At 39.2% G+C, this 26092-nt stretch overlaps 1 protein-coding gene across 1 annotated transcript in view; it reads left to right on the top strand.

Moving 5' to 3' along the window:
* LOC133657656 (glutamate receptor ionotropic, delta-1-like) overlaps window positions 1-26092 on the top strand; it is a 1080304-nt gene that overhangs the window by 940677 nt on the left and 113535 nt on the right. Inside the window, exon 5 of the mRNA XM_062059243.1 lies at window positions 19574-19627. Within this exon, the coding sequence (XP_061915227.1) occupies window positions 19574-19627 (54 nt within the window). The remainder of the gene's footprint in view (window positions 1-19573; window positions 19628-26092) is intronic.

Genomic DNA, 26092 nt, shown 5'->3' with positions numbered 1-26092 from the left:
ACCGTCCGTGCTAATGTTGTACTTGTTGAATTTGTACCTTATAACGTTCGACAGCTGAAGTTGTTGTTGTACAAAAATAACATGCGGTTTATACTATATAGTCTATAGCCTAGCTAGCTATTTTCGAAAACCGGACAACGAGAGGATACCAAAGGCAGCGTTAAGATGGACACCACCGGGAAAACGTAAGCCAGGTCGGCCAAAGAACACCTGGCGAAGAACAGTTGTACTTAAACAATACATGTAGCCCTCAAATCTCTCAATATTTTATACACTAACACTTGATCTTGTTGATAACTTCCGCGTCTCTTTCTTAGTAGCGCGCGGGCTAAGCTAACTAGCAAGTTAAGCTAAGCCTGAGAAGCTTTAAAGTTCACTGAGACGAGTCTGACGCAAATAATACATTTTGGTTTTTTTCACACGATATGCGAATAAGTAAAAATGCGTAAATGAAGGATTTAACGCCGACTTCCAAGCCACGACGCTCGTTAAATGCTTTTTCTGTCAATGCTGTGTTCGCTGTGAGCTGGTTTGTTTTCAACGAATTCCCGGTTGCTAGGGGATTGGTAGGCGGAAGTGACGTAGGTCCGCCCTCACCCATGCTCACGGACTTTTTGCGTTTGCTCACACATGAACACTTAGAGGGAACATTGATTGACAGAGTGTGTGTACCTTCAGTGCTGAATGATGAACAGAGGCAGAGTTAATCCTTAAGTGGTGGAGGGAAAGTGGCATCGGAGTCTCCGTCTCTCTTTACTAGCTACGTCGAAGCATGTTGCTTATGTAGCTTGTTGCAGCACTCAGCCGATTTGAATGGGTGAGGGCGGACCTACGTCACTTCCGCCTACCAATCCCCTAGCAACCGGGAATTCGTTGAGAACAAACCAGCTCACAGCGAACACAGCATTGACAGAAAAAGCATTTAACGAGCGTCGTGGCTTGGAAGTCGGCGTTAAATCCTTCATTTACGCATTTTTACTTATTCGCATATCGTGTGAAAAAACGAAAATGTATTATTTGCGTCAGACTCGTCTCAGTGAACTTTAAAGCTTCTCAGGCTTAGCTTAGCTTGCTAGCTAGCTTAGCCTGCGCGCTACTAAGAAAGAGACGCGGAAGTTATCAACAACAAGATCAAGTGTTAGTGTATAAAATATTGAGAGATTTGAGGGCTACATGTATTGTTTAAGTACAACTGTTCTTCGCCAGGTGTTCTTTGGCCGCCCTGGCTTACGTTTTCCCGGTGGTGTCCATCTTAACGCTGCCTTTGGTATCCTCTCGTTGTCCGGTTTTCGAAAATAGCTAGCTAGGCTATAGACCAGGGGTCACCAACGCGGTGCCCGCGGGCACCAGGTAGCCCGTAAGGACCAGATGAGTAGCCCGCTGGCCTGTTCTAAAAATAGCTCAAATAGCAGCACTTACCAGTGAGCTGCCTCTATTTTTTGAATTGTATTTATTTACTAGCAAGCTGGTCTCGCTTTGCCCGACATTTTTACTTCTAAGAGAGACAAAACTCAAATAGAATTTGAAAATCCAAGAAAATATTTTAAAGACTTGATTTAAGTCATTATTTTTTTTACTTTGCTTCTTATAACTTTCAGAAAGACAATTTTAGAGAAAAAATACAACCTTAAAAATTATTTTAGGATTTTTAAACACATATACCTTTTTACCTTTTAAATTCCTTCCTCTTCTTTCCTGACAATTTAAATCAATGTTCAGGTAAATGTATTGTTTTTATTGTAAAGAATAATAAATACATTTTGATTTAATTCTTCATTTTAGCTTCTGTTTTTTCAACAAAGAATATTTGTGAAATATTTCTTCAAACGTATTATGATTAAAATTCCAAAAAAAATTCTGGCAAATCTAGAAAATCTGTAGAATCACATTTAAATCTTATTTCAAAGTCTTTTGAATTTCTTTTAACATTTTTGTTCTGGAAAATCTAAATGAAATAATGATTTGTCTTTGTTAGAAATATAGCTTGGTCCAATTTGTTATATATTCTAAAAAAAAAAGTGTAGAATGGATTTTAACCTTTTTAAAACATGTCATCAAAATTCTAAAAGTAATCATAATCAGGAAAAATTACTAATGATGTTCCATAATTATTTTTTTTAATTTAAAAAAAAAAAAAGATTCGAATTAGCTAGTTTTTCTCTTCTTTTTTTCGGTTGAATTTTGAATTTTAAAGAGTCGAAATTGAAGATAAACTATGTTTCAAAATTAATTGTCATTTTTTTTCGTGTTTTCTCCTCTTTTAAACCGTTCAATTAAGTGTAAATATCATTAATTATTAATAAAAACATAGAGTTAAAGGTAAATGGAGCAAATTGGCTATTTCTGGCAATTTATTGAAGTGTGTATCAAACTGGTAGCCCTTCGCATTAATCAGTACCCAAGAAGTAGCTCTTGGTCTCAAAAAGGTTGGTGACCCCTGCTATAGACTATATAGTATATACCGCATGTTATTTTTGTACAACAACAACTTCAGCTGTCGAACGTTATAAGGTACAAATTCAACAAGTACAACATTAGCACGGACGGTATAGCCAAGTTGTGGTTAAGAAGGTGGATTTTTGTTCCTTATATTTACCAGAAACGAAGTGATCCGAACACACGACCCGGGACTTTGGGGGACTCCAGTGAGAACCGTCCTCGTTTTCCCGGTGTAAAGCTGCGAGCCATTTGTCTCGTCTCTGTGGGCTTTTATCGCGCTTTGGCAGAACAAAATACAACCTTTGTTTTCCCCGTTTCCGGTTGTGGTTAGCACAACCAAAAACAACACAGTTTTTCGGCATTTTGGAGGCAGAATGACGGGTTTAACCAGCGTAGGTCGACAGGTTAAAGGGTAATGGCAACGGTTTGTTTTCAACGCCAGTCTGGTTGCTATGGCTCGAAGAACCCGTATGTAGCTCAGTTGCCCGAATGTCGGCCCTCACCCATTGTAGTGAAAATATCTCCAACAAACTCGACCGCAGCTCCGCCATGATCAGACACGCCGCCCTCCTCTCTCTCCCCCCACACTCCGGTTTGTGACACAAGAAGAATCAGAACCACGACACTAACAAACTTTATACTACATTAAAAGTAATGTAAAATAACGCAGTAACGCATCATGTAGTAACGGTAACTGAGTTACTGAAAAATAAAAAATAACGCGTTGGATTACTAGTTACCGCCGAAACTAACGGCGTTACAGTAACGCGTTACTTTGTAAGAGAGACAAAACTCAAATAGAATTTGAAAATCCAAGAAAAATATTTTAAAGACTTGGTTTAAGTCTTTTTTTTTTTTTACTTTGCTTCTTATAACTTTCAGAAAGACAATTTTAGAGAAAAAATACAACCTTAAAAAGGATTTTAGGATTTTTAAACACATATACCTTTTTACCTTTTAAATTCCTTCCTCTTCTTTCCTGACCATTTAAATCAATGTTCAGGTAAATGTATTGTTTTTATTGTAAAGAATAATAAATACATTTTAATTTAATTCTTCATTTTAGCTTCTGTTTTTTCAACGAAGTTACTTTGTAACGCGTTAGTCCCAACACTGATTAAAATAGAATATCAACTAATTATACCAATTAATCATGCTTTGTAAGATTATTATTAGAGGTTGTTACAGTAAAATGAGTTGTTGTTTATTATAGTGTAAAAAAGGTTTGTCCGCACAAAGTTAAATACATTTTTTAAAAGTTAATTGTGGAGTTAATATACAACATTTAATAGTTAAAAGTTTAATACAAAATACAAACCCCAAAAGCCGTGAAGTTGTCAGGTTGTGTAAATGCTAAATAAAAAGAGAATACAACAAATCCTTTTCAACTTATATTCAATTGAATAGACTGCAAAGACAAGATATTTCATGTTCACACTGAGAAACTTTGGTATTTTTGTGCAAACAATCATGAACTTAGAATTTAATGGCAGCAACACATAGTAAAACAAGTAGTCAGTGTGTTACATGGCCTTTCCTTTTAACAACACTCAGTAAAGGTTTGGGAACTGAGGAGACACATTTTTGAAGTGGAATTCTTTCCCATTCTTGCTTGATGTACAGCTTAAGTTGTTCAACAGTATATTTTAGCCTTCAATGTCTGGACTACAGGCAGGCCAGTCTAGTACCCACACTCTTTTACTATGAAGCCCAGGGCTTGGCATCGTCTTGCTGAAATAAGCAGGGGCGTCCATGATAACAACATATGTTGCTCCAAATGCTGTATGTACCTTTCAGCATTAATGGCGCCTTCACAGATGTGTAAGTTACCCATGTCTTGGCCGCTAATACACCCCCATACCATCACACATGCTGCCTTTGACACTTCCACCCTAGAACAGTCCGGATGGTTCTTTTCCCCTTTGGTCCGAAGGACACGACGTCCATAGTTTCCAAAAACAATTTGAATAGTGGACTCGTCGGATAACAGAATACTTTTCCACTTTGCATCAGTCCATCTTAGATTAAAAAAAAAAACGCCCAGTAAAGCGTTTCTGGGTGTTGTTGATAAATGGCTTTGGCTTTGCATAGTAGAGTTTTAACTTGCACTTACAGATGTAGCGACCGACTGCAGTTACTGACAGTGGTTTTCTGAAGTGTTCCTGAGCCCATGTGGTGATATCATTTACACACTGATGTGGCTTTTCGATGCAGTACAGCCTGAGGGATCCAAGGTGTGTAATATCATGGCTTACCTGCAGTGATTTCTCCACATTCTCTGAACCTTTTGATGACATTACGGAGCGTAGATGGTGAAATCCCTGAATTCCTTGTTGAGAAATGTTGTTCTTCAACAATTTGCTCAGGCATTTGTCGACAAAGTGGTGACCCTCGCCCCCGTCCTTGTTTGTGAACGACTGGAAGCTGCTTTTATAGCCAATCATGGCACCCACCTGTTCCCAATTAGCCTGTTCACCTGTGGGATGTTCCAAATAAGTCTTTGATGAGCATTGCTCAGCTTTCTCACTCTTTTTTGCCACTTGTGCCAGCTTTTTTGGAAACATGTCGCAGGCATCAAATTCCAAATTAGCTAATATTTGCAAAAAATAACAAACGTTTACCAGTGTGAACGTTAAATATCTTGTCTTTGCAGTCTATTCAATTGAATATAAGTTGAAAAGGATTTGTTGTATTCTCTTTTTATTTAGCATTTACACAACCTGACAACTTCACTGCTTGTGGGGTTTGTAAAACATAATAAATAAACAAATAAGTGTAATTCATATGAATTTTATTGTATATTTTTCATACTGTTTTTGGTGTGGCAGTATGTTTTATATATTTATATGTAAATACCAAATCAATACATTAGCTTATTTATATGGCGTAAATGTTACAATATTTATTTTTAAAGGACTGTGCCGTTAAAATATCAAATAAAATGTCAGTCAGTGTCCCGTCGGTTAATGATCTCCATCCATTGCAATATATCAGCTCGCCAATTGAAGTCCATCAAAGATTCGCAACCTTAATTTCCCCGAGGTGGAAAGTGTGTTAAATTCATGCTTCCCTGAAGGGAATCCCCTCATATATGCAAATGTGCCCTCGGCTAAAGTGCAGTTTTCATGTGTGTTGTCTTTAAATCTGTTTCTTTCACACGTGTTATGTAATATTCATCATAACTGTGCAAATTAACACTAGTGTACAACCAGGAAACACATATCAGCTACTTTATGTGTACAAAGGCAAGGAAAAGTGCATGATTTGTTATAAACACTTCAAGATAATGATATAACATATACATATATATTAATAATACTGCTTTAGCAACATGACTGGCATTTCAGACGCTAACAACATGCCAAGTAGAAGCTACTTTAGCGGCTTTAGTAACACAGCCTGGAAGCTAACAACATACCAATAGAAGAAGCTAGCAGCTTTAGCAACATGACTGGCATTCCAGACGCTAACAACGTGCCAAGAGAAGCTACTGTAGCGGCGTTAGTAACACAACAATAAGCTAACAACATACCAATCAAAGAAGCTAGCAGCTTTAGCAACATGACTGGCATTTCAGACGCTAACAACATGCCAAGAGAAGCTACTGTAGCGACGTTAGTAACACAACAATAAACTAATAACATACCAATAGAAGAAGCTAGCAGCTTTAGCAACACGACTGGCATTTCAGACGCTAACAACATGCCAAGTATAGGCTTGCAACTTTAGCAACACAACAGGAATCTTACATCATACTAACAGAAGCTAGCAACTTTAGCAACTGAACAGGAAGCCAACAACATGCCAAGGGAAGATAACAGCTTTGGCAACTAAACAGGAAGCTAACAACATACCAAAAGAAGCTAACAGCTTTAACAACATGACTGGCATTTCAGACGCTAACAACATGCCAAGTAGAAGCTACTTTAGCGGCTTTAATAACACAGCCTGGACGCTAACAACATGCCAATAGAAGAAGCTATTAGCTTTAGCAACATGACTGGCATTTCAGACGCTAACAACATACCAAGTAGAAGCTACTTTAGCAGCTTTAGTAACAGAGCTTGGAAGCTAACAACATACCGATACAAGAAGCTAGCAGCTTTAGCAACATGACTGGCATTTCAGACGCTAACAACATGCCAAGTAGAAGCTACTTTAGCGGCTTCAGTATCACAGCTTGGAAGCTAACAACATACCAATAGAAAAAGCTAGCAGCTTTAGCAACATGACTGGCATTTCAGACGCTAACAACATGCCAAGTATAAGCTTGCAACTTTAGCAACACAACAGGAATATTATATCATACTAACAGAAGCTGGCAACTTTAGCAACTGAACAGGAAGCCAACAACATGGCAAGGGAAGCTAACAGCTTTGGCAACTAAACAGGAAGCTAGCAACATACCAATAGAAGCTAACAGCTTTAGCAACATGACTGGCATTTCAGACGCTAACAACATACTGATAGAAGCTAGTAGCTTTAGCAACACAAGAAGCTAGCAACATACCAATAGAACCTAGCAGCTTTAGCAACACAACAGGAAGCTAGCAGCTTTAGCAACACAATCGGAAGCTAACAACATGCCAATAGAAGAAGCTAGCAGCTTTAGCAACATGCCTGGCATTTCAGACGCTAACAACATACCAATAGAAGCTAGCAGCTTTAGCAACACAACAGGAAGCTAGCAGTTTTAGCAACACAATCGGAAGCTAACAACATGCCAATAGAAGAAGCTAGCAGCTTTAGCAACATGACTGGCATTTCAGACGCTAACAACATGCCAAGTATAAGCTGGCAACTTTAGCAACACAACAGGAATCTTACAACATACTAATAGAAGCTAGCAACTTTAGCAACTGAACAGGAAGCCAACAACATGCCAAGGGAAGCTAACAGCTTTAGCAACACAATCGGAAGCTAACAACATGCCAATAGAAGAAGCTAGCAGCTTTAGCAACATGACTGGCATTTCAGACGCTAACAACATACTGATAGAAGCTAGTAGCTTTAGCAACACAAGAAGCTAGCAACACACCAATAGAACCTAGCAGCTTTAGCAACACAACAGGAAGCTAGCAGCGTTAGCAACACAATCGGAAGCTAACAACATGCCAATAGAAGAAGCTAGCAGCTTTAGCAACATGCCTGGCATTTCAGACGCTAACAACATACCAATAGAAGCTAGCAGCTTTAGCAACACAATCGGAAGCTAACAACATGCCAATAGAAGAAGCTAGCAGCTTTAGCAACATGATTGGCATTTCAGACGCTAACAACATGCTGATAGAAGCTAGTAGCTTTAGCAACACAACAAGAAGCTAGCAACATACCAATAGAAGCTAGTAGCCTTAGCAACACAAGAAGCTAGCAACATACCAATAGCAGCTAGCAGCTTTAGCAACACAACAGGAAGCTAGCATCTAGGAATTTGTTTCAAGAGTGTATGTTATTACAACTCAACTAGGACGCTAACAGCAGCTAAAGCAGCTAGCCTGTGCTAGCACGCTGGTAAGCTAACGACCTGATAAGAGTCATGATCGGTTTTTAATGTGCTGCTCATTTAGTTTCACCTTCATTAGCGTAGATGATACCTGGCCTTGGAAAAAGGTAATTAGTTCTGCGGGTTAGTTTCACCTTTAATCTCTAACCTTCACGTAGTATTAAGATGTATGAGTCCAAACACGGTGACTAATAATATTATATATATCAAATGGTTGTGCCAAAACAAAATGGCTCTGTCCTTTTTGTAGGTCAAGTCCATAGTGGATCTAGTTCATAGTGTGAGAGTCCAGTCCATAGTGGATCTAGTTCATAGTGTGAGAGTCCAGTCCATAGTGGATCTAGTTCATAGTGTGAGAGTCCAGTCCATAGTGGATCTAGTTCATAGTGTGAGAGTCCAGTCCATAGTGGATCTAGTTCATAGTGTGAGAGTCCAGTCCATAGTGGATCTAGTTCATAGTGTGAGAGTCCAGTCCATAGTGGATCTAGTTCACAGTGTGAGAGTCCAGTCCATAGTGGATCTAGTTCATAGTGTGAGAGTCCAGTCCATAGTGGATCTAGTTCATAGTGTGAGAGTCCAGTCCATAGTGGATCTAGTTCATAGTGTGAGAGTCCAGTCCATAGTGGATCTAGTTCATAGTGTGAGAGTCCAGTCCATAGTGGATCTAGTTCATAGTGTGAGAGTCCAGTCCATAGTGGATCTAGTTCACAGTGTGAGAGTCCAGTCCATAGTGGATCTAGTTCACAGTGTGAGAGTCCAGTCCATAGTGGATCTAGTTCATAGTGTGAGAGTCCAGTCCATAGTGGATCTAGTTCATAGTGTGAGAGTCCAGTCCATAGTGGATTTAGTTCATAGTGTGAGAGTCCAGTCCATAGTGGATCTAACATAATAGTGTAAGAGTCCAGTCCATAGTGGATCTAACATAATAGTGTGAGAGTCCAGTCCATAGTGGATCTAGTTCATAGTGTGAGAGTCCAGTCCATAGTGGATCTAGTTCATAGTGTGAGAGTCCAGTCCATAGTGGATCTAGTTCATAGTGTGAGAGTCCAGTCCATAGTGGATCTAGTTCATAGTGTGAGAGTCCAGTCCATAGTGGATCTAGTTCATAGTGTGAGAGTCCAGTCCATAGTGGATTTAGTTCATAGTGTGAGAGTCCAGTCCATAGTGGATCTAACATAATAGTGTGAGAGTCCAGTCCATAGTGGATCTAACATAATAGTGTGAGAGTCCAGTCCATAGTGGATCTAGTTCATAGTGTGAGAGTCCAGTCCATAGTGGATCTAGTTCATAGTGTGAGAGTCCAGTCCATAGTGGATCTAGTTCATAGTGTGAGAGTCCAGTCCATAGTGGATTTAGTTCATAGTGTGAGAGTCCAGTCCATAGTGGATCTAACATAATAGTGTGAGAGTCCAGTCCATAGTGGATCTAACATAATAGTGTGAGAGTCCAGTCCATAGTGGATCTAACATAATAGTGAGAGTCCAGTCCATAGTGGACCTAACATAATAGTGAGAGTCCAATCCATAGTGGATCTAACATAATAGTGTAAGAGTCCAGTCCATAGTGGATCTAACATAATAGTGTGAGAGTTCAGTCCATAGTGGATTTAGTTAACATTGTGAGAGTCCAGTCTGTGGTGGATCTAGTTAATAGTGTGAAGGTCCAGTCCATGGTGGATCTAGTTAATAGTGTGAAGGTCCAGTCCATGGTGGATCTAGTTAATAGTGTGACAGTCCAGTCCATAGTGGATCTAGTTAATAGTGCGATAGTCCAGTCCATAGAGGATCTAGTTAACAGTGTGTGAGTCCAGTCCATAGTGGATCTAGTTAATAGTGTGACAGTCCTGTCCATAGTGGATCTAGTTAATAGTGCGATAGTCCAGTCCATAGAGGATCTAGTTAACAGTGTGAGAGTCCAGTCCATAGTGGATCTAGTTCATAGTGTGAGAGTCCAGTCCATAGTGGATCTAGTTCATAGTGTGAGAGTCCAGTCCATAGTGGATCTAGTTCATAGTGTGAGAGTCCAGTCCATAGTGGATCTAGTTCATAGTGTGAGAGTCCAGTCCATAGTGGATTTAGTTCATAGTGTGAGAGTCCAGTCCATAGTGGATCTAGTTCATAGTGTGAGAGTCCAGTCCATAGTGGATCTAGTTCATAGTGTGAGAGTCCAGTCCATAGTGGATCTAGTTCATAGTGTGAGAGTCCAGTCCATAGTGGATCTAGTTCATAGTGAGAGAGTCCAGTCCATAGTGGATCTAGTTCATAGTGTGAGAGTCCAGTCCATAGTGGATCTAGTTCATAGTGTGAGAGTCCAGTCCATAGTGGATTTAGTTCATTGTGTGAGAGTCCAGTCCAGTCCATAGTGGATCTAACATAATAGTGTGAGAGTCCAGTCCATAATGGATCTAACATAATAGTGTGAGAGTTCAGTCCATAGTGGATTTAGTTAACATTGTGAGAGTCCAGTCTGTGGTGGATCTAGTTAATAGTGTGAAGGTCCAGTCCATAGTGGATCTAGTTCATAGTGCGATAGTCCACTCCGAAGTGGATCTAGTTAACAGTGTGAGAGTCCAGTCCATAGTGGATCTAGTTAATAGTGTGATAGTCCAGTCCATGGTGGATCTAGTTCATAGTGTGAGAGTCCAGTCCATAGTGGATGTAGTTCATAGTGTGAGAGTCCAGTCCATAGTGGATGTAGTTCATAGTGTGAGAGTCCAATCCATAGTGGATCTAGTTCATAGTGTGAGAGTCCAGTCCATAGTGGATCTAGTTAATAGTGTGAGAGTCCAGTCCATAGTGGATCAAGTTAACGGTGTGAGAGTCCAGTCCATAGTGTATCTAGTTAGTAGTGTGATAGTCCAGTCCATAGTGGATCTAGTTCATAGTGTGAGAGTCCAGTCCATAGTGGATTTAGTTCATAGTGTGAGAGTCCAGTCCAGAGTGGATCTAACATAATAGTGTGAGAGTCCAGTCCATAGTGGATCTAACATAATAGTGTGAGAGTCCAGTCCATAGTGGATCTAACATAATAGTGTGAGAGTCCAGTCCATAGTGGATCTAACATAATAGTGAGAGTCCAATCCATAGTGGATCTAACATAATAGTGTAAGAGTCCAGTCCATAGTGGATCTAACATAATAGTGTGAGAGTTCAGTCCATAGTGGATCTAACATAATAGTGTGAGAGTTCAGTCCATAGTGGATTTAGTTAACATTGTGAGAGTCCAGTCTGTGGTGGATCTAGTTAATAGTGTGAAGGTCCAGTCCATGGTGGATCTAGTTAACAGTGTGACAGTCCAGTCCATAGTGGATGTAGTTAATAGTGCGATAGTCCACTCCATAGTGGGTCTAGTTAACAGTGTGAGAGTCCAGTCCATAGAGGATCTAGTTAACAGTGTGAGAGTCCAGTCCATAGTGGATCTAGTTAATAGTGTGAGAGTCCAGTCCATTTTTTTTAATACCCCCCCCCCCACCGGTCCGTGGAACCAATTTTCAAGCGTTGACCAGTCCGCAGCAACAAAAAGGTTGGGGACCACTGTGTTACTGCATACGTCAGCAGACTAATTAGGAGTCTTTGTTTGTTTACTTACTACTAAAAGACAAGTTGTCTATTTTATTTAAGGACTAAATGACAATAATAAACATATATTTCATGTACACTAAAAATTTTTGTCAAAATAAAGCCAATAATGACATTTTTTGTGGTCCTTTTATTTAGAAAAGTATCGGCACACATGTTCATGTTGCAGGTTGAAAAGGTGCAACAAAGAAGTGATTTTGAGGCCATGTTTGCTGCAAACCATCCAGAATGTTCCCCACTAGAGGAAGTTGAAGTGAGGCGGCTCCAAGCCTGCCTCCCCTCCACCTGGTCCCACATACGTCTCTGCACCATCCCTTCTTGGCGTCCTCCTCCTCAAAATTGGACTTGGCCTTAGTGCCATGGCGAGCGTTAGAGAACACGCCTGGGGCTCCTGATGTGAGATCTCAGTGCTGGAATATTCCTCACATGTCCCTGCAGGCGCAACTTCTACACGCTTGCATCTTCTCCTTTTCTGCGCCGCACAAAGGACACAATCGCCCGTTTCAGCTCCGGAGTGGGTCTACTCTCTTGTTCGCTCGCTTTCATCCCGTTCGGCGAGGACGAGGGTGATTAGGCGCATTGTAAGGAGGATTGTATCCAAGCACGAGGCGCCTTTTTGTCTTTTGAGTGCCGCTTCTTTGGAATCCTAGTGCGGAAGCCACATTGTGCTCTATTGAACAAATATCACAATTGATATCAGGCTGATCCCAATTCGGTGTCGCAGTTTGTTTATCATCCCAACTAAATAGTTCAGAGGTTCTCAAACAGAAAACATTGAGGCCCATCATTAACATACAGTAGCGTAGTAGGGCTAAATATTCATTAAAAACATTAAAAGCAAAGCAGAGGGTGTTTTTGTATTAAGTACTGTATTTTTCTGACCATAGGGCGCACCGGATTATAAGGCGCACCGCCGATGAGCGGGTCTTTTCAGGTCTATTTTCATACAAAAGGCGCACCGATGATCGGGTCTATTCATGTCTGTTTTCATACAAAAGGTGCACTAGATTATAAGGCGCACCGATGATCGGGTCTATTCAGGTCTGTTTTCATACAAAAGGCGCACTAGATTATAAGGCGCACCGATGAACGGGTAGATTCAGGTCTGTTTCCATATAAAAGGCGCACTAGATTATAAGACGCACCAATGAACGGGTCTATTCAGGTCTGTTTTCATGCAAAAGGCGCACTAGATTATAAGGCGCACCGATGAACGGGTCGATTCCGGTCTGTTTTCATACAAAAGGCGCACTAGATTATAAGGCGCACCGATGAACGGGTCGATTCAGGTCTGTTTTCATACAAAAGGCGCACTAGATTATAGGGCGCACAGATGAACGGGTCTATTCAGGTCTGTTTTCATGCAAAAGGAGCACTAGATTATAAGGTGCACCGATGAACGGGTCTATTCAGGTCTGTTTTCATACAAAAGGCGCACTAGATTATAAGGCGCACTGATGAACGGGTCTATTCAGGTCTGTTTTCATACAAAAGGCGCACTAGATTATAGGGCGCACCGATGAACGGGTCTATTCAGGTCCGTTTTCATACAAAAGGCGCATTAGATTATAAGGCACACCGATGAACGGGTCTATTCAGGTCTGTTTTCATACAAAAGGCGCACTAGATTATAAGGCGCACCGATGAACGGGTCTATTCAGGTCTGTTTTCATACAAAAGGCGCACTAGATTATAAGGCGCACCGATGAACGGGTCTATTCAGGTCCGTTTTCATACAAAAGGCGCACTAGATTATAAGGCGCACCGATGAACGGGTCTATTCAGGTCCGTTTTCATATAAAAGGCGCACTAGATTATAAGGCGCACCGATGAACGGGTCGATTCAGGTCTGTTTTCATACAAAAGGCGCACTAGATTATAAGGCGCACCGATGAACTGGTCTATTCAGGTCTGTTTTCATACAAAAGGCGCACTAGATTATAGGGCGCACCGATGATCGGGTCTATTCAGGTCTGTTTTCATACAAAAGGCGCACTAGATTATAGGGCGCACCGATGAACGGGTCTATTCAGGTCCGTTTTCATACAAAAGGCGCATTAGATTATAAGGCACACCGATGAACGGGTCTATTCAGGTCTGTTTTCATACAAAAGGCGCACTAGATTATAAGGCGCACCGATGAACGGGTCAATTCAGGTCCGTTTTCATACAAAAGGCGCACTAGATTATAAGGCGCACCGATGAACGGGTCTATTCAGGTCCGTTTTCATACAAAAGGCGCACTAGATTATAAGGCGCATCGATGAACGGGTCTATTCAGGTCTGTTTTCATACAAAAGGCGCACTAGATTATAAGGCGCATCGATGATCGGGTCTATTCAGGTCTGTTTTCATACAAAAGGAGCACTAGATTATAGGGTGCACCGATGAACGGGTCTATTCAGGTCTGTTTTCATACAAAAGGCGCACTAGATTATAAGGCGCACCGTTGAACGGGTCGATTCAGGTCTGTTTTCATACAAAAGGCGTGGTCCCTGACTCCTTTGTCATCTGTGGTCCTTGACTCCTTTGTCATCTGTGGTCCCTGACTCCTTTGTCATCTGTGGTCCCTGACTCTTTTGTCATCTGTGGCCCCTGACTCCTTTGTCATCTGTGGTCCCTGACTCCTTTGTCATCTGTGGTCCCTGACTCCTTTGTCATCTGTGGTCCTTGACTCCTTTGTCATCGGTGGTCCCTGACTCCTTTGTCATCTGTGGCCCCTGACTCCTTTGTCATCTGTGGTCCCTGACTCCTTTGTCATCTGTGGTCCTTGACTCCTTTGTCATCTGTGGTCCCTGACTCCTTTGTCATCTGTGGTCCCTGACTCCTTTGTCATCTGTGGTCCCTGACTCCTTTGTCATCTGTGGTCCTTGACTCCTTTGTCATCTGTGGTCCTTGACTCCTTTGTCATCTGTGGTCCCTGACTCCTTTGTCATCTGTGGTCCTTGACTCCTTTGTCATCTGTGGTCCCTGACTCCTTTGTCATCTGTGGTCCCTGACTCCTTTGTCATCTGTGGCCCCTGACTCCTTTGTCATCTGTGGTCCCTGACTCCTCTGTCATCGGCCTTAAGCACATTACAAAAAACAACACATAGAGATCTCATTTGCACCCCCTGGTGGTGAAACCTATCAAAATGAGGGTGGTCCCAAAAAGGGAGGGATTTTTCATATTGAGTGTGTGTCGCTTTTAAAAGTGCTCCCCCTCTGGCCAATATATGAAATAACAAGTGTGTGTAAGGAATTGAAATGCGCCCCCTTTGGCCAAAATTAATAAAACCAATCAAATAAATATGTATATAGAGACGTACTGTAATAACCTGAAGTAAATAATAAAGATTAAAAAACAATTACAAACAAAAAATTCACCAAAAAAATGTATTAAGTAATAGCAGTCTTTTTTTCACAATGTGTTGACTTATTTCTTATTAAAATTGGGAACAATTTTTTCATATTCTTTCTGTTTCTGTAATATTGCAATATTTTCTCCTAAAATCATGGAAAATTATTACTTTTTAATGCAAAATGATGACATTTTTCATATAAAATTCTGACTTGTATCACAATATTGCCAATTTTTTTGTTGTTCTTGTAAAATTGTGAAATTTTTTTGAGTAATATTGTGACTTTTGTCATCATTTTGACAAGTAAAATTCTGGTTATTATTATTTTAAGTGCTCCCCCTTCTGGCCAACATATGAAATAACAAGTGTGTGTAAGAAATTGAAATGGCCAAAATTAATAAAAACCAATCAAATAAATATGTATATAGAGACGTACTGTAATAACCTGAAGTAAATAATGAAGATTAAAAAACAATTACAAACAAAAAATTCACAAAAAAATTTAATTAAGTAAAAGCAGTCTTTTTCTCACAATGTGTCGACTTATTTCTTATTAAAATTGGGAACTATTTTTTCATACTCTTTCTGTTTGTGTAATATTGCAATATTTTCTCCTAAAATTATGGAAAATTATTACTTTTTAACGCAAAATGGCGACATTTGTCATATAAAATTCTGACTTCTATCACAATATTGCCAATGTTTTTGTTGTTCTTGTAAAATGGTGACATTTTTTTAGTAAAATTATGACTTTTGTCATCTTTTTGCCAAGTAAAATTCAGATTATTATTATTTTAAGTGCTCCCCCTTCTGGCCAACATATGAAACAACAAGTGTGTGTAAGAAATTGAAATGGCCGAAATTAATAAAAACCAATCAAATAAATATGTATATAGAGACGTACTGTAATAACCTGAAGTAAATAATGAAGATTAAAAAACAATTACAAACAAAAAATTCACCAAAAAATGTAATTAAGTAAAAGCAGTCTTTTTCTCACAATGTGTCGACTTATTTCGTATTAAAATTGGGAACAATTTTTTCATACTCTTTCTGTTTGTGTAATATTGCAATATTTTCTCCTAAAATTATGGAAAATTATTACTTTTTAACGCAAAATGGCGACATTTGTCATATAAAATTCTGACTTCTATCACAATATTGCCAATGTTTTTGTTGTTCTTGTAAAATGGTGACATTTTTTAGTAAAATTATGACTTTTGTCATCTTTTTGCCAAGTAAAATTCTGATTATTATTATTTTAAGTGCTCCCCCTTCTGGCCAACATATGAAACAACAAGTGTGTGTAAGAAATTGAAATGGCCAAAATTAATAAAACCAATCAAATAAAAATGTATATAGAGACGTACTATAATAACCTGAAGTAAAGAATGAACATTGAAAAACAATTACAAACAAAACGTTCACCAAAAAAATTAATTAAGTAAAAGCAGTCTTTTTCCTCACAATGTGTCGACTTATTTCTTATTAAAATTGGGAACAATTTTTTCATACTCTTTCTGTTTGTGTAATATTGCAATATTTTCTCCTAAAATCATGGAAAATTATTACTTTTTAACTAAAATCCTGACTTGTATCACAATATTGCCAATGTTTTTGTCGTTCTTGTAAAATGGTGACATTTTTTAGTAAAACGGTGACTTTTGTCATCATTTTGCCAAGTAAAATTCTGATTGTTATTCCATTATTGCCAACATTTTAAAGTTTTCTTATAAAATTGTGACTTTTGTCGAGTAAAATGACGACTCTTTTCATCAAGTTGCCAAAATGTTAAGCATTTCTTGTAAAACTGCGACTGTTGAGTAGAATTCCAACTTTTATCATAATATTGCACAAACGTTCAGTTTTTCTTGTAGCATCTTGACTTGCGTTGAGTAAAATTACGACTTTTATTATAATGCTGACAAAATTCTTGTGAAATTGTGACGTTTTTCTTGTAAAAAAACTAATTTTTTCACAACATGCTTTTTATATTTGCATAGTATGTTTATACTATTAACGTTCTTAATACAATTATTTTTATATCTAGAGAGGGTGGTCCTGAAGAGGGAGGCATTTTTCTCAGGTCTCCAGAAGGTCAGAAATACAAAAATGTGTGTGTGTGTACAACACAAGCAGATGGAAACAAGAGCGTAGGCTGCTGTTCTTTAAATGCAGAAAAAGCCATAGGGACACGTTGATAGTAGTCGTGAGGACAGAACAACAACAAGCAAACGCACAAAGTGTACTTCCAATTTTAGAAACAACTGATGAGGAAGAATATTCATGAGAATGCTGATTTATCTGTTTGTCTTTAAATAGCAAACAATGAGACATTCCAACGTTGACAAAATGACTCAATACATTATGGATGTTGACAAGGGTGAAATTAAGCATTTTTTGATGAATAATCTTATAAATGTTAATGGTAATTCCTCCAAAATCCAATAAAGCGATGATTGTCTGTCTCACGCATCACGGATCAATTGTTAAACATGTCTAATAGAAACTAAACCTTGACCAAAACCAATAGAAATAATCCGTTCCTGGGTCAAACTGTGGCCATCATAAAACGTTTACATTATTAGCGGTCATAGATGGTACAGTAGGTGTCAAAACAATCCTTTTAAAAGTAGCGTAATGTACAAACAGTCTTAATCGTATTAACGCAGAGGAACTTCATGAAACATTCCTCTTGACCATGACTGATAGTTTGTTCACTTCCTGTACCATGTTTGACTTTTATGATAGGTGACATAAAAAGGTCAATAGTCTAGATCAGCGGTGTCAAACTCATTTCAGATGGGGTTTAGACTGGTAAAATCACGGCAGGATAACTTAAAAATAAAGACAACTTCAGATTGTTTTCATTGTTTAAAAATAGAACAAGCACATTCTGAAAATGCACAAATCAAAATGTTGTTTTGTTTTGTCACACTTACATGTTGCGGTTAATAGTATTCTATCTTTATGTGTCGTTATTTACACATTCTGAATAAATGATGTGAGAATGTTTTTGATTGAATGATTGAGACTTTTATTAGTAGGTTGCACAGTGAAGTACATATTCCGTACAATTGACCACTAAATGGTAACACCCCAATACGTTTTTCAACTTGTTTAAGTCGGGGTCCACTTAAATTGATTCATGATACAGATATATACTATCAGATATATACTATCATCATAATACAGTCATCACACAAGATAATCACATTGAATTATTTACATTATTTACAATCAGGGGTGTGGAGGGGGGGTGGGGGAGGGGGGTTAGGATATGGACAGCAAGTAGTGGACATAGAGAGAGAGAGAGAGAGAGAGAGAGAGAGAGAGAGAGAGAGAGAGAGAGAGAGAGAGAGAGAGAGAGAGAGAGAGAGAGAGAGATCAGAAGGCATAAGAAAAAGTATCGGCATTTGATTGTTTACATTTGATTATTAGCAATCCGGGGAGGATGTTAGTTTAGGGTTGTAACTGCCTGGAGGTGAACTTTTATTGTGGTTTTGAAGGAGGATAGAGATGCCCTTTCTTTTATACCTGTTGGGAGCGCATTCCACATTGATGTGGCATAGAAAGAGAATGAGTTAAGACCTTTGTTAGATCGGAATCTGGGTTTAACGTGGTTAGTGGAGCTCCCCCTGGTGTTGTGGTTATGGCGGTCATTTACGTTAAGGAAGTAGTTTGACATGTACTTCGGTATCAGGGAGGTGTAGTGGATTTTATAGACTAGGCTCAGTGCAAGTTGTTTAACTCTGTCCTCCACCTTGAGCCAGCCCACTTTGGAGAAGTGGGCAGGCGTGAGGTGGGATCTGGGGTGGAGGTCTAGAAGTAACCTGAATAGCTTGTTCTGGGATGTTTGGAGTTTAGATTTGAGGGTTTTGGAGGTGCTAGGGTACCAGGTGGTGCATGCGTAATCGAAAAAGGGTTGAACGAGAGTTCCCGCCAGAATCCTCAAGGTGCTTTCGTTGACCAGAGAGGAGATTCTGTAGAGAAATCTCGTTCGTTGGTTAACCTTTTTGATGACCTTGGTTGCCATTTTATCACAGGAAAGGTTAGCCTCTAGAATGGAACCTAGGTAGGTGACCTCATCTTTCCTGGTGATAACAATGTCAACCCACTTTTATAGTGAAGTCATTGACTTTCTTAAGGTTGATGTGGCACCCAAACAGGATGGATTCCGTTTTACCCAAGTGTATGGATAGCTTGTTGTCAGCGAGCCAGGTGCAAGTTCTACAGAGCTCAGCACTGAGGATTTTCTCCACCTGTGACTTGTCCTTGTTGGATACCAGCAGGGCAAAGTCATCCGCAAACAAAAACAATTCACAGTCGCATGCCGATGACAAGTCGTTTATGTATATTAGGAACAGTAAAGGTCCCAATATACTGCCTTGGGGGACTCCACAGCTCACTGTTCATGAGTCAAAGTCTAATTACAGTATGTTATTTATGTAGTTTAATCATTTTCCTCGACTGATGTACTAACACCACACTCACTCGCCCGGTTACAGCTCTGTTTTTAAATAGTTGGCCCGAGGGTACACCTTGCCTTGGTTCATGTCTGAGACCAGGGATCTTGGGCATGTACAGGATTTAGTTTCCCTACTGAGGCCACTGTGTTGTGGTCCAGGTCACCTTGAATTGCAAAACTAAAACCTAGCAAGAAGACCACTGTGTTTCTAAAACCTGTGTTCCCTTTTGCTTCATCTTCGCAGGCGGTGGAAACCAACCTGGCGTCCAAGGACAGTCACTGGGTCTACGCCAACGAGGTGGGTCCAGAACACAAACCGACTGAGTGGATGCTTTTATTTCAGTTCTTGTCACGGGCACACATCACGCTGAGAGCTCCTTCAAAGTGGACTCCAGAGTCTAGTGCACGCTCCTTGGCTTTTCTATCATTCCTGCAATTAAGCAGCCAATTTAAAGGTGGCTCCCAGTAGACCCGCCTTAGGTTTAAGGTCCATCATTATATTTATCACGCTGAAACATCACATCTGTCCACACGTAAAGACTCCGGTCTCAACACGAATTGATCCACCTGGACCATTTCATTGTCTTCTCACCACACTTTAGTCAGATCCTATAAAAAGTCATCAGTAACCCCCAACTTCTTTGAAGTTATGGCATACTTTTGATGTTAAATGTTATTTTATGAATGTACTGCGCTCCTGCCCGTTGTGCCTACAGCAACTTTAGCTCAGCTTGAAGTTCTTCTCTCGCTGCGACTGACTCAATAGTGCCCCTGGTGGTTGTAGCCAAGCACTAGACTCCATTGTTTTTTTTAATTCTACTATTCCAGTTGCTACGTTGCATTCTTCATTTTCACATTCCTTTACAAAGATGTTTTTCAGCAGTATAATCATTGCTAGTGTTGGTTGTAGTTGGTTTTAGTCTTTGTTTTCTGATAGTATTGACAATAAACAAATGATTGTTGTGATATTGTACGCCGGCATGACCTACTTCTTCCTAAAAATAGCCTCATTCCTGTGTCAAATGTGTCGGTTAAAGATTTGTTATTTTATGAATGTACTTTGCTCCTGCTTTCGAATAATGCCGCCCGTTGTGCCATCAGAATAGAATAGCCTAGAATAGAATGGACTTTATTGTCATTATATTTGCATATAACGAGATTAAGGACTCCAACTTAAGGTGCGGTAGTGGGAACAAATATGGGCTAAAAATAAATTAAATTACACAACAGGTACTAAAGAAAAACCTAACAATTGAAATAAACAGACTACTATCCAATAAAAATAATAAGCAATCCTGTACAATATACAAAACTCTATAGAAATACAAAATACTGTACAATATACAGAACAAGACAAGAGTACCGGAGTAATAAATAACAATCAGTGTCGGACGTATTGCACTCGAAGGGTAATATTGCACAGTAGGGTATTAGGGTAGGATATTGTATAGGGGTGAATTATTATTATAAGTTAGAGTTCAAGATGGTGACAGTTCTGGGAAAGAAGCTGTCTCTGAGTCTGTTTGTTCTGGCTCTGATGCACCTGTAGCGCCTGCCCGATGGTAGCAGGTGGAACAGGTGGAAGCCAGGGTGTGTGCTGTCCTTGGTGATGCTTTTTGCTCTGTTGAGGCAGCGGGAGTTGTGTAAATCCTTCAGGGAGGGGAGGGGGCAGCCGATGATTTTTTTGTGCAGACTTTATGACCCTCTGAGTCGCCTGTTTGCTTCAGTGCAGCTGGCGTACCACACTGTTATGCAGTACGTCAGCAGGCTCTCGACGGCCGAGCGATAGAAGGTCACCATCAGCTGCCTCTCCAGTCTGCTCTTCCTCAGCAACTTTAGCTCAAGTTCTTCTCTCGCTGCGACTGACTCAATAGTGCCCCTAGTGGTTGTAGCCAAGCACTAGACTCCATTGTTTTGTAATTCTTCTATTCCAGTTGCTATGTTGCATTCTTCATTTTCACATTCCTTTACAAAAATGTTTTTCAGCAGTACAACCATTGCTAGCGTTGGTTGTAGTTGGTTTTAGTCTTTGTTTTCTGATAGTACTGACAATAACCGTATGATTGTTGTGATATTGTACGCAGGCATGACATACTTCTTCCTGAAAATAGCCTCACTTCTGTGTTGGTTAGAGATTTGTTATTGACAAAGGCTTGTCTATTCAGCTATTACGGTCCCAGACCTCAACCCCTGAAGCCTTCCTGTAAGTCTCATTTGAATGATGTCCTGTCTGAGACCATTCTCGGTGTCAACAATGACTTTCATTCTCTTGACCTTCTTCTGACCTTCATCTTTCCCTTGTACTAGACCCCTTTTCCTGGTTCTGGTCCAAACTAAACTGCCCATGAAGCTGACATTGTATAGGGGTGAATTGTTATTATTATAAGTTAGAGTTCAAGATGGTGACAGTTCTGGGAACGAAGCTGTCTCTGAGTCTGTTTGTTCTGACTCTGATGCACCTATAGCGCCTGCCCGATGGTAGCAGGTGGAACAGGTGGAAGCCAGGGTGTGTGCTGTCCTTGGTGATGCTTTTTGCTCTGTTGAGGCAGCGGGAGTTGTGTAAATCCTTCAGGGACGGGAGGGGGCAGCCGATTACTTTTTTGTGCAGACTTTATTACCCTCTGAGTCGCCTGTTTGTCTGCTTCAGTGCAGCTGGCGTACCACACTGTTATGCTGTACGTCAGCAGGCTCTCGACAGCCAAGCGATAGAAGGTCACCATCAGCTGCCTCTCCAGTCTGCTCTTCCTCAGCAACTTTAGCTCAAGTTCTTCTCTCGCTGCGACTGACTCAATAGTGCCCCTGGTGGTTGTAGCCAAGCACTAGACTCCATTGTTTTGTAATTCTTCTATTCCAGTTGCTATGTTGCATTCTTCATTTTCACATTCCTTTACAAAAATGTTTTTCAGCAGTATAACCATTGCTAGCGTTGGTTGTAGTTGGTTTTAGTCTTTGTTTTCTGATAGTTCTGACAATAACCGTATGATTGTTGTGATATTGTACGCTTCTTCCTGAAAATAGCCTCACTTCTGTGTTGGTTAGAGATTTGTTATTGACAAAAGGCTTGTCTATTCCGCTATTATGGTCCCAGACCTCAACCCCTGAAGCCTTCCTGTAAGTCTCATCTGAATGATGTCCTGTCTGAGGCCATTCTCTGTGTCAACAATGACCTTCATTCTCTTGACCTTCTTCTGACCTTCTATGCACCATGATACCATCTTTCCCTTGTACGAGTCCCCTTTTCCTGGTTCTGGTCCAAACTAAACTGCCCATGAAGCTGACATTGACCTTGACAGTAGAAGACACTTGATGTCATTCGGACCTCCTCGCAGGGTTTGTCACCTCGTTAACGGTAACTCAATCACAGAATCATTTGCTCTAATTCTCGACATCGTGGTGAGGAAGAATGATGGAAATTAGGTTCCCAGAAATAATTCGATTTCTGGGAACTTCCTCAACGGAATTGAAGGTCAGACAGTAAATTATACTGGAAAAAATAAATCTTTTTTTTTTTTTATACATTAAATCATCTTGTAGTTGGTTTTAGAGTTTGTCTCCGCAGTCAGATGTAAACATCATATGTGAATGGACCGACAAATGTGTGTATTACGAGTGGGAATAGACGGTTTATGTGGACGGACACAGTGTGTGTGTGAATGGACAGACATGTTTACAGGGCAGTGTGTGGACGTACAAAACACTTACAGTGTGGGTATATGAAAGGACAGACAGGTGTGTGTGAATGAACCAGCAGATGTTAACATTAAGTGAATGCACAAACAGACGCTTACAGTGTGGTTACATGAATGGACAGATGTGTGCATCACCTGTGTTTATAAATGGGCTGCCAAGGCCTATGTCAGTGTGTGAGTGGACAAACAGGTGTTTACATTGACATGCAAATGCTTATATTGTGTGCATATGAAAGGGCATATGTGTGTGCATTATCTGTGTGTGTGGATGGATCGACAGGTGTTTATATTGTGTGAATGTACGAACAGATGCTTACAGTGTGGTTATTTGAATGGACAGACAAATTTGTGCATTATACATGTTTATTAACGGGCTGACAAGGCTTATGTCAGTGTGTGAGTGGACAAACAGGTGTTTACATTGACATACAAATGCTTATACTGTGGGCATATGAAAGGACAGACATTGGAGAGTGACTTGTAACTTAGCTACATTTAATGGAGAGTAACTTGTAGCTTAGCTACATTTAATGGAGAGTAAACTGTAGCTTAGCTACATTTAATGGAGAGTAAACTGTAGCTTAGCTACATTTAATGGAGAGTAACTTGTAGCTTAGCTACATTTAATGGAGAGTAACTTGTAACGTAGATACATTTAATGGAGAGTAACTTTTAGCATAGCTACATTTATTGGAGAGTAACTTGTAACTTAGCTACATTTAATGGAGAGTAACTTGTAGATTAGTTACATTTAATGGAGAGTAACCTGTAACTTAGCTACATTTGATAGAAAGTAACCTGTAGCTTAGCTACATTTAATGGCGAGTAACTTGTAACTTAGCTACATTTAACGGAGAGTAACTTGTAACTTAGCGACATTTAATGGCGGGGAACTTGTAACTTAGCTACATTTAATGGAGAGTAACTTGTAGCTTAGCTACATTTAATGGAGAGTAAACTGTAGCTTAGCTACATTTAATGGAGAGTAACTTGTAGCTTAGCTTCATTTAATGGAGAGTAACTTGTAGCTTAGTTACATTTAATTGAGAGTAACTTGTAACTTAGCTACATTTAATGGAGAGTAACTTGTAGCTTAGCTACATTTAATGGAGAGTAACTTTTAGCTTAGCTACATTTAATGGAGAGTAACTTGTAACGTAGCTACATTTAATGGAGAGTAACTTGTAGCTTAGCTACATTTAATGGAGAGTAACTTTTAGCTTAGCTACATTTATTGGAGAGTAACTTGTAACTTAGCTACATTTAATGGAGAGTAACTTGTAGCTTAACTACATTTAATGGAGAGTAACTTGTAGATTAGTTACATTTATTGGAGAGTAACCTGTAACTTAGCTACATTTGATAGAAAGTAACCTGTAGCTTAGCTACATTTAATGGCGAGTAACTTGTAACTTAGCTACATTTAATGGAGAGTAACTTGTAACTTAGCGACATTTAATGGCGAGTAACTTGTAACTAAGCTACATTTAATGGCGGGTAACTTGTAACTTAGCTACATTTAATGGAGAAATTGTAACTTAGTTACATTTAATGGAGAGTAATTTGTAACTTAGCTACATTTAATGGTGAGTAACTTGTAGTTTAGTTACATTTAATGGAGAGTAACTTGTAGCTTAGCTACATTTAATGGAGAGTAACTTGTAGCTTAGCTACATTTAATGGAGAGTAACTTGTAGCTTAGTTACATTTAATGGAGAGTAACTTGTAGCTTAACTAAATTTAATGGAGAGTAACTTGTAGCTTAGCTACATTTAATTGAGAGTAACTTGTAACTTAGCTACATTTAATGGAGAGTAACTTGTAACTTAGCTACATTTAATGGAGAGTAACTTGTAGCTTAACTACATTTAATGGAGAGTAACTTGTAACTTAGCTACATTTAATGGTGAGTAACTTGTAGCTTAGCTACATTTAATGGAGAGTAACTTGTAACTTAGCTACATTTAATGGAGAGTAACCTGTAGCTTAGCTACATTTAATGGAGAGTAACTTGTAGCTTAGCTAAATTTAATGGTGAGTAACTTGTAACTTAGCTACATTTAATGGAGAGTAACTTTTAGGTTAGCTACATTTATTGGAGAGTAACTTGTAACTTAGCTACATTTAATGGCGAGTAACTTGTAGCTTAGCTATATTTAATGTCGAGTAACCTGTAGTTTAGCTACATTTGATGGAGAGTAACTTTTAGGTTAGCTACATTTATTGGAGAGTAACTTGTAACTTAGCTACATTTAATGGCGAGTAACTTGTAACTTAGCTACATTTAATGTCGAGTAACTTGTAACTTAGCTACATTTAATGTCGAGTAACTTGTAACTTAGCTACATTTAATGTCGAGTAACTTGTAGCTTAGCTACATTTAATGTCGAGTAACTTGTAGCTTAGCTACATTTAATGGAGAGTAACCTGTAACTTAGCTACATTTAATGGAGAGTAACATTTAGGTTAGCTACATTTAATGGCGAGTAACTTGTAGATTAGTTACATTTATTGGAGAGTAACCTGTAACTTAGCTACATTTGATAGAAAGTAACCTGTAGCTTAGCTACATTTAATGGCGGGTAACTTGTAACTTAGCTACATTTAATGGAGAAATTGTAACTTAGTTACATTTAATGGAGAGTAATTTGTAACTTAGCTACATTTAATGGTGAGTAACTTGTAGTTTAGTTACATTTAATGGAGAGTAACTTGTAGCTTAGCTACATTTAATGGAGAGTAACTTGTAGCTTAGCTACATTTAATGGAGAGTAACTTGTAGCTTAGTTACATTTAATGGAGAGTAACTTGTAGCTTAACTAAATTTAATGGAGAGTAACTTGTAGCTTAGCTACATTTAATTGAGAGTAACTTGTAACTTAGCTACATTTAATGGAGAGTAACTTGTAACTTAGCTACATTTAATGGAGAGTAACTTGTAGCTTAACTACATTTAATGGAGAGTAACTTGTAACTTAGCTACATTTAATGGTGAGTAACTTGTAGCTTAGCTACATTTAATGGAGAGTAACTTGTAACTTAGCTACATTTAATGGAGAGTAACCTGTAGCTTA

This window comes from Entelurus aequoreus, linkage group LG09 (assembly GCF_033978785.1).
Source record: "Entelurus aequoreus isolate RoL-2023_Sb linkage group LG09, RoL_Eaeq_v1.1, whole genome shotgun sequence".
NCBI classification, from domain to species: domain Eukaryota; kingdom Metazoa; phylum Chordata; class Actinopteri; order Syngnathiformes; family Syngnathidae; genus Entelurus; species Entelurus aequoreus.
The sequence above is the reverse complement of the archived record's forward strand: the minus strand, read 5'-3'. Positions and strand labels throughout refer to the sequence as shown.